General features: G+C 57.4%; 2 protein-coding genes across 2 annotated transcripts in view; one reads left to right on the top strand and one right to left on the bottom strand.

Annotated features, from left to right (window-relative positions):
* Positions 1 to 2303: 2303 nt before the first annotated feature.
* LOC147646666 (uncharacterized) overlaps positions 2304 to 9503 on the top strand; it is a 713664-nt gene continuing 706464 nt past the window's right edge. Inside the window, 2 exon segments of the mRNA XM_086873090.1 lie at positions 2304 to 2340; positions 3220 to 3950. Of these exon segments, the coding sequence (XP_086729216.1) occupies positions 2304 to 2340; positions 3220 to 3950 (768 nt within the window).
* Positions 6335 to 9503, bottom strand: part of LOC147646679 (serine/threonine-protein kinase PAK 1-like) — a 30357-nt gene continuing 27188 nt past the window's right edge. The window contains exons 7-8 of the mRNA XM_086873088.1: positions 6443 to 6557; positions 6335 to 6343 (exon numbers count right to left, since the gene is read on the bottom strand). Of these exons, the coding sequence (XP_086729214.1) occupies positions 6335 to 6343; positions 6443 to 6557 (124 nt within the window). The remainder of the gene's footprint in view (positions 6344 to 6442; positions 6558 to 9503) is intronic.

Below are 9503 nucleotides of genomic sequence, written 5' to 3'. Positions count from 1 at the left end.
AGCTGACAATTGATGCAGCCCTGGCTAAAGGGAGCGCCCAGAAATGGGGAAAAGATGAACAGCCACCCGAACAAATCCTGCAACACCATGGACCAGACCCTGGGAACCCTGATGAATTCATAGCAGGTACCAGAGAAACCATTTCTCATTTCAATAGGATAATTAGATTACAGGATGTCATTGAAATAATAACCAACCACACAGCTCCAGCTCCTGACCTTCCCCCCAACCAATCCACTCAGATGAGGAACACAACATTTCACCACGGGATGGGATCACATTATCTATTATTAGAAGGAGACAGAATTTCTGGAAAAGTAAATGACTCAAACTGCAGATGACAAATAGATGAGAACAGATACCAAAGGAAACAAGAAAGCAGCTCATGAACCAGACCAAATGAGGAAAGGATGGGAATGGGAAACATTTTTGTGCTTCCCCGGCAGACCATGGGTTAAACAAATGCCAGACAGAGCTGTCCCCCTTCAAACCTACACCCCAAAAATCCTGTAACTCGGGGATTCCTACCAGAAAAAAACCTGCTAGGGTCTTCCTGAATTGAGTGAAAGGGGGGATGGGACCCCCAGACTGAGCAGGAGGGGCCTGGAACCCATAAATCCAAGCACGGGGGAGGAGGCTGGAGATTGGAGGGACGATTGGGAAGGGGAAAGAGTGGGAAAAAGAGAGGGCTGGGACCCCCCCAAAGCGTGGGGGAGGGTGCTGGGAAACCCACATTGCAGCGTGAGGGGGCAATGGATTGGGGGAAGGAGGAGAAAGGGGGAGAGGAGAGGGAAAGGTGGGGCTGGGGTGAAAGAAACGTGGTTCCCTGTCCCACAGCACTCGATCCCTGGAGCGATTCCCTGCGGCTTGTGGGGAGGAAGATCTGCACTGGGGGGTCCCCAAGCCCCCTGCCCATCCCAGCGTGTCCATCTCGCTGGTGCCCTCCAGCTCCCAGCCCGGCCCCGGCCGCCTGCTCTGCTCCCTGATGGATTTCTCCCCTGCCCACATCCAGCTGAGCTGCTCCCAGGGCCAGCAGCAGCTCTCGGGCCACGTGCTGGCCACTGCCGTGCTCCCCAGCGGGGACTGGAGCCAGCAGCTCCTGGTGCTGCTGGAAACCGCCCCCGGCAATGCGGGCTCAGCTCCAGCTGCCAGGTGGAGCACGGCAGCCTGGAGCACCCCCTGAGCCGGCACTGGGGCACGGCCCGGCCCCCACAGCGCCAGGGGCAGGGGCTGGCAGGACACGGAGGGGATTTGGGGCTCCTGGGCTTAACTGGCAGCCCCTCCTTGAGAACCCCTCTCCCCCTGGCCCAGCTCCCCTCATCCCCCTCTCCCAGCCCTTTCCCACCGGCTCCCGGCCCCGCTCCGCTCACCCCAGAGCTCCTCGCCAGCAGCCGAGAGATGGAGGAGGAGGAGGGCAAGGAGGGGAAAGCGGAGGAGCGGGAGGAAGAGGAGGGGTAGAGGAGGAGCAGGAACTGCAAGAGGAGCAGCAGAGGAGGCCCCATGAAACAAAGAAATTAAGAATTAAGAAGAAATGTTTAAAAGGGGTGTCTGACAAAAACCAGACCCTGACACCCTAATCCACAAGAACAGGAAAAAGAGTCAGACTGCAAGATAAGATAAGGAGCTGGAATACACAAACAAGATGCAAAGACAAAGGCACCACAGGATAAAGGAGATTCCTGGACCCTAAGCCGGAAGAAATGGATTTGAAGTCCCCCTCCCCAAAAAAAAAGCGGCCAAAGGACTGAAAGGGGCACAGGGCTAATTTTAATATGAAGTGAAGACAGGCGGGGTTAGGAAATTAATATGTATTAGCCGTATCGTGTAAACCTGCTCTGTAAAGGATAAAAAGGGAAAACCTAATCAAAAAGGTGTGCATGCTTTTTGGAGGAGATATCCCCCATGCACCTCAGCACTGAATAAATTCATACCTGCTCTTATAACTACTCTGTGAGTTATAGAGTTCCTTTTATTCCGCAAATCACCCAGGTGCGTCCATCGCTCTCTGGATCTGCAGCCCCTTCGCGCCGGGAGCATCGGGCCCCGCAGCCCGCAGCTCACCGGGGACGGGAACCTCGCCCCGAAGCTCTTGGGCCGTCCTGGCAGGATTTGTTTGCAGGGGAAGGGATATTTGGAGCGCACTCGAAGTAGCTTTGGGGACCCCTGTTTCTTTTTTTGGGGCCGGGCCGGGCAGAGCGATGTCTGGATCTTGCAGGACTCCAAAGCTGAGCTGAGATGCCCGGTACCGGCAGGGGGAGGGGAGCAGCGAAAAGGGGGGAGCCCCGGGAGTGCCGGAGCCTGAAATGGGGGCCTGGAGAGGGGGGACCCCGAGAGCCAGGAGTGAGGGGAGCCTGGAGAAGGGGCAGCCCGGAGAAGGGATGAGCCTGCAGAGGGGGAAGCCCTGGGACACCAAAGTGGGGACCCCAGGAAAGGGAAACCTCAGGGAGGGATTTTTTCCTCTCAGTCCTGATGCTTTGGAGATTTTCATGGCTGATGACTTCCAGAGATGGACTTGGGCAGGAGGAACCCTGAATCCTAGGTGGTCACCCCTTTTTTTCCCCCCAAACCAGACTTCTCATGCCCAAGCATTAGAGGAATGGAGGAGGAGGAGGCAGAGAGGAAGATGCTCTGGGACCCCCAGGCAGGTGAGGAGGAAGTCACTGCCCCTTTCCCCCTCTCTTCTGCTCCATCTCCCAGCCCAGGATGGCCCCCGGCTGAAGGACAGCCCTGCTGCAGATGCCGTCCTGCCAGGGACAGACTGGGCAGAGCTCCTTCCCCTTCCCTGTGGCTTGGAGACAAATCCTCCCTCCCTCCCTCCCTCCCCTCCCGCCCCCCCTCCCTCCCCTCCCGCCCCCCCTCCCTCCCCTCCCTCCCTCCCCTCCCTCCCTCCCTCCCCCCCTCCCCCCCCTCCCCCCCTCCCTCCCTCCCCTCCCTCCCTCCCTCCCTCCCTCCCTCCCTCCCTCCCTCCCTCCCTCCCTCCCTCCCTCCCTCCCTCCCTCCCTCCCTCCCTCCCTCCCTCCCTTCCTTCCCCCCCTCCCTCCCCTTGTTCTTTCCTCTTCTTGTTTCTCTTCCTTCTTGATCCCTTTCTTTTTCCCTTTTTTCTTACTGTCCCTTCCACTCCTTCATCCTTCTCTACCCTCCTTCTTCTCCTTGTTCTTCCCTTCCTTCCTCGCTCCTTCCTTTCCTTGTCCCTTCCTCCCCTTGTCCTTCCTCCCCCAGGCACTGAGCTGCAGAGGGAGACCAGGGAGGACAAATCCCCGCAGCAGAACCTCGTGGACGAGGCCGTTTTGAGCGGCTCCAAGGGGCAGGAATCCAATGGGGAGGAAATGCCAAAGGGATCCCCCACAGGGAGGGGCTCCAAACCCATCCCAGGCTGCTCTGAGGAGAAAAGACCCCCCCTTGGCTTCATCCAGAGATCCAACCTGGTGGTCCATGAGCAGCTTCATGCCGGGGAGAAGCCCTACAGGTGCTTGGAATGTGGGAAGAGCTTCAGCCACACCTCCCACCTCTTCATCCACCACCAAGTACACACGGGGCAATGGCCCTACAAGTGCTTGGAATGTGGGAAGAGCTTCAACTGCACCTCCCATCTCATCCCCCACATGCGCCAGCACACAGGGGAACGGCCCTACGAGTGTCCCGAGTGTGGGAAAGGATTTCAGACCAGGTCAAATCTCCTCAGTCATCAGAAAACACACACAGACGAGAGGCCCTTCCGCTGCCCCGACTGCGGGAAGGGCTTCAACCGCAACTCCAACCTCGTCAGGCACCAGCGCATCCACAGTGGGGAGAGGCCCTACGAGTGTCCCCAGTGTGGGAAGAGCTTCTCACAGAGCTCTCACTTGACCCAACACCAACGGAGTCACCAGTAAGGGAAGCCCTGTGAGTGCCCCGAGTGCGGGAAGAGCTTCGTGCGCTGCTCCAGCTCCATTCCCCATGGGAGGATGGGCGTTGGATGATCCCCAGTGACCCCTGTTGGGCAGAGCCCTGGTGATCCGTGGTCCTGGTGATGCGTGTTGGGAAGACACCTGGCTGGGAGGCTCCACATCTTCCTGGCTCCCTGTGGGCACCTGGATGAACACCGGGGCGGGAACATCCACTGGGACACAGACCAACAATGGGAATTCCTTGGAGGGAGTGGATTTGTTGACTTTCAATCCCAGAAAATCTTTTGCATTCAATCTTATCTTCTGGTGGCATCGAGGAATAACTGGATGGTCTTGGAGGTCTTTTCCAACCTCACTGAATTCACAATTTTGATTTCCTATTGCCCAAGGGTGTCTTCCACAGCCAAATGGTGATGAAGTGGGGCAAAGATCAAGGTTTTGGAGACAGTGGGGTGGAAACCCCTCCAAAAATGCTTCTTTCCTTCCACTCAGTCACAGGGATGCTCAGCCAGCACAAAGAAATCCTTTTGTTTTGGCCTTGATTTTTTTTCATTTCTCTTCTTTCCTTTAAAATATCTAATTTGGGGGTAAAAATAAAGACATTGAATTAAGACATGGGTGAGGACATTGAGACACATAGACATGGTGGGACATGGAGAGTGACGTGGGGACACATGGACAGGGACATGGCCATTCATGGGGACATGGGGGGACACGGGCACAGATGGACACATGGGGGACAATGCCAGGGGTGGAAACATGGTGGGGACACAGCCATGGGTGAGGACATGTGGGGCCATGGCCTTGGCCGCTGCCATGGGGGGAACTTGCAGGGGCTGTGGGGGATGCTGGGTTTGAGGGAGTTGAGGGTTCCTGGCAGGGACTTGGGGCTTGCTGAGGGCTTTGGGGAGCCCAGGCTGAGCGGCTGCGGCTGCGCTGGGAGCCCCTGGCGGAGGTTCTGGGGCAGCTGCTCAAGAACCCCCTGGCCTGGAGCCCCAGCCGGGCATTGGGCTCCTGGAAGGGAATGAACGTCCTTGTGCCCAGGAGGGAAATCCCAGCACCCCCAGGGTGTGGGGGGCAGCTGAGAGGCCACAGCAGACAGCGCTGTCCTCCTCTGTGGAGCCCAAAGAACCTGCCAGCTCAGAGATTTTGGCTCTTCCCTGGAGAGCTTCTCCCTAGGTGAGACACTTTCTCTCATGGAGAGAAAAAGTGTCACTCCCAGAGGCCTTTGAGTTGAACATGTTAATTTGTTACACCCCATCGGTTTTCCTCCCTATCAATCCACCCTGATACACGTATCCCAGTTTTCCCCGCCCCTCTCCTCTATAAATACCCCGAGTTTTCCCCTGTTCAGAGAGCCGCTGTCACTGGCTCCCTTCACTGAGGGCCCTGCTATAATAAAGGCTATTTCTCAGTGGAATGCCATACAGCTCCCTAGCCTCTCTCCCTGTCGCCTGCACGCTGCCACTGAGCTGAGATCACTCACTGGGCAGAGGATGTGCCTGTGCCCCTGGACAGTCCTTTTCAGGACGGCTTCTTCAGGGTAGTTGTGGCACCCCTGCCATCGACACCACCGCGGCGTTCCTCCAGAACTGCACCTCATAATTCCCAAACTCTGGGATTCTTCGCAGGAAAAGGCTGCCAGGAGCTGCCAGAATTGAGTGAAATGGGGGATGGGAGGCTCAGATTGAGCAGGAGGGACCTGGAACTCCCAAAACCAAGCAGAGGGGTGGGGTGGTGGATTGGGCGGCTGTGGGGCAGGGGTGGAAGTGCAGAGGACAAGGGGCACATGGGAGCTCCATATTGGGTTTGGATGAGTCTCACTCCTCCTTCTTCTTCATCCTGCCTCCTTCTCCTCTCCAGCCCTTCTCCCGCTACTTCCTCTGCCCTCCTCCTCCTCCTCCATCTCTTCTGCTCCCCTGAGCCCAGCGCCCAGGCTTGGATCCCCATTTTTCCAATTCCTTCACATCCCACAGGAGGAGCCAGGATGGAGCTGGGGCAGGTTGGGCTGGGGCAGCACTGGGCTCTTGCCATGGTCCAGGTACCACCCATGCACCCCCTCCCCAAATCTCCCTGGTGGCTTCAGGGGTCCCAGCCCTTTTTAGGGTTTGCTGGGTGCCATGCTGGAGTTTGGTGTCTCCCAAGGAGTCCCCAGAACAGGGTGACAGATCGGGGGGACACACGGGGGTCCTGATCCAACCTGGGGCAGCATCTATCCCTGACAGGGTACCCCCATGGGGTCTCCCCAGGTCCCTCCCCACTGCCCCCCATAAACGGGACAGGGGCGAACTGGGAAGCTTTACTGGGAACACTGGGAGCAGCCGGGCAAGGGCAGAGTCACAGCAGGGCTGGGGGGGCACGCGACCCCTCCAAAATCAGCCCAGGGATGGAGCGGGGGATGCTGGCTGGGCCTGAAGCCATGGGGAGGGGCTGCGGCTGCCAGCGGCTCAGGAGCTCTGTGGGCAGAGAAAAGGGGGTGACACTGGGCTGGGGGCCCTGGGGGAGCACACACGTTCCGGGAGAGGGAGGATATGACCCCCAGGACCCCACCTCACCTTCTTGTGCAGGCAGAAGCTGAGCCCCAGTGCCAGGAAGACGAAGCCCAACATGGAGCCCTCGATCCATATCAGCATCTTCCTGCGGGCAGTGTACGGCAGCATCTCTGGGGGTCTGCAGGGGTCGGGATCCCCCCTAAAACCTCTCACAGACACCCCAAGCCCTTCCAAGCACCCTTCCACTCTCACCCACCCCACCAGGACCTCTGAAACATCCTCCCAGTCCCTTCCCAGCCTCCCCAGGATCCACCAAAGACCCTCCTGTCCCACTCAGGATCCCACAGTCCCCTCCCAGATGCCCCCCTGGACAATGCCCTGCCCCTGGACCTCCAAACCCTCTCCCAGTTCCTTCCCAGCCCCACCAGGACTCATCAGGATCCCTCTCAGTCTCTTCCCAGCACAACCAACCTCGTCCCAATCCCTGCTTTCCAATCTCCAGTCTCCTTCCAGCCCCTCCAGGCTCACTCAAATCCCTCCCAGTTACACCCAGCACCCCCAAACTCCCTCACAGTTTCCACCAGGACCCCCTGAACCCCATCCCACCCTCCCCAATAACCTTTAATCCCCTTCTCAGCCACTCTTGGCCCACAAACCCCTCTCCCAGTTTAAATCAGTCTATCTCAAACTCCCTCCCAGTTACTCCCAGTGTCGCTCTATTGGGAACGGCGAGAAGAACAACACAGACTCTCTTGTGAGTTGAACAGGAGAGCTCTTAAGGTTTATTACCTCAGATCTTTTTTTATAGACCGATACATGAAAGTATAGAAAGGTAAAACTGTTATTGGTCAGTGAACTAACACATCACCATCACTGGTCAGTGGGGTACACCACCCCTCGACCTTCTCTTGCAAGAAAACACGAAACTGACAAACAGCACCTGCAGGGCTGTTCTCTATCTCTGAGGATTGTTTTAATTCCTCCCCATGATCTCCCAGGCCACTTTCTCAGGCGGGACTAAGGAAGTTATGCAGCCTGCTATTCCACAGGCACTGCGCTCCCTACTTTTGCTCATAGTTAACATCCATACTCCCAGCACACCCCAATCCCCCTCCCAGCCCCTCTACTGCCTCCCCCGCTGCCCCTGGCGCTGTGGGGGCCGGGCCGTGCCCCAGTGCCGGCTCAGGGGGTGCTCCAGGCTGCCGTGCTCCACCTGGCAGCTGGAGCTGAGCCCGCATTGCCGGGGGAATTTCCAGCAGCACCAGGAGCTGCTGGCTCCAGTCCCCGCTGGGGAGCACGGCAGTGGCCAGCACGTGGCCCGAGAGCTGCTGCTGGCCCTGGGAGCAGCTCAGCTGGATGTGGGCAGGGGAGAAATCCATCAGGGAGCAGAGCAGGCGGCCGGGGCCGGGCTGGGAGCTGGAGGGCACCAGCGAGATGGACACGCTGGGATGGGCACTGGGAGAGAGTGGAGAGGAGTGGTGTGGCATTGGGAGGGACTGGGAATGGACTGTCAGGGCCTGGGGTGGCACTGAAAGAGATGAGAGTGGATACTGGGACACTGGATGAGGGGGTGGAGGTCTGGGAGTGAAGTGAGAATGAGCTAGGAATAGACGGAATGGGCTAAAAAGGAGTAGGAAGGACACTGGGGCCTCTGGGCGGGACTGTGGTGGCACTGGGCGGGACTGTGGTGGCACTGGGCGGGACTGGGAATGAAGCGCGCGGCACTGGGTGGCCGAGTCCAGCGCGGGGCTCTCGGCTCTGTGGATCTGCCCGGCAACTGATGAGTCATCAGAGAGACGCGCTCTGATTGGCTGAGGGGCGGCAGATCCACGGAGGGGCGAGATGGACAGGCGGGGTCACTGGGAGAGGCTGGGATGGACTGGGAGAGGCTGGGATGGACTGGGAGAGCCACGGGAGCCATTGGGAGGGACAAGGGGCCCCGGGGATGGGCACAAGGAAGGCTGAGGGCTCTGGGCTGATTCCCAGGGAGGTTTCGAGGGACACGGCCGGGCCCCTCTCTGTGCCCCGCGAGCAGCGGCCCGGACAGAAAAGTTCAGGAGTGGGAGGAGGTGTTTCTCAAGATTGATTTTAATCCTCATTCTCCTGGTCTGATTTGCTCAGTCTTAAGCTCAGTTCATTTCCCCGTGTCGGGCTGTTGTGCCCCTGATGGTGATCCCTGAGTGACCTCTCCCTGCCCTTGTCCCGACCCACGAGGATTTGGATTTGTTTCAGTTCAGTGGAATTCATGGTGATTTGGGGGGAGCTGGAGCAAAGCAGCTGGAAAGCACAGTGGGCGTGTGTCCTGGGTTGATTATGATGTTAAATTGTATCCCCATTCGTCCACCTAACCCCGACACAGGTTCTGTATTCTTAAAATTCCATCTGAGAGTAAAAGTGAGTGGAAAAGAAGCACCAAGTCTGTTATCAGACTGCACTTGCTCCCCCCGCATCGGGAGTTTTGACTACAGCACAGACAGACAACAAGACACAGATCGCCTTGGCTTTCCAGCTAGCCGGAGCAGAGAGGTCTTCCTGGACTGTTTTCTTTCCCTTTTCCTGAAACGAATCGAAGCTGCTCTGGACTGGGGACTCGGGGGAGCACCGGGAGCACCCCTGGACTACCGGGAGCCCAGCCTGGGCAGCGGCATTTTCCAGCGCCAGAGGGACTGATAACAGAGCCAACACCCCCAGGAAAGAGACCCTCTGAAGTTCCTCATCTCTGCTGAAGGGCGAGAGGTTTTGTAATTTGATATCGTTCATTTTTGTGCTGGGTAGTGCTGTGCCTGGGAAATAAACAGGTTTTTTCCACTCCTCTCAGAGAAATCTCTTCCCGAACTGGATGGGGGGTGGGAGAAAGGGGCCACGTGGGTTTGCTTCCCGGGGGGAACCCACTGGAGGTTTTCTCCCAAATTTACCCTAAACCAGGACAATAACCCAAATTACATAAAAACATCAGAAAATTTCAGAAACAACCCTCCTAATTCTAGAAAAAATGACGAAAAATGGCAGAAAACACCCACAAAATTTCCTAAATCTTCTCAAAACCCTACCAAATTCCAGAAGCATCCCACATAATCTCCAAAACTTTCCACACAATCTAAGAAAAACCCCTCAAAACTCTTCA

This window comes from Cyanistes caeruleus, unplaced genomic scaffold (genome assembly GCF_971803275.1).
Source record: "Cyanistes caeruleus unplaced genomic scaffold, bCyaCae1.hap1.1 HAP1_SCAFFOLD_87, whole genome shotgun sequence".
Classification (NCBI taxonomy): Eukaryota; Metazoa; Chordata; class Aves; order Passeriformes; family Paridae; genus Cyanistes; species Cyanistes caeruleus.
Note: the sequence above shows the minus strand (reverse complement) of the source record. Positions and strands in the feature narration are given on the sequence as shown.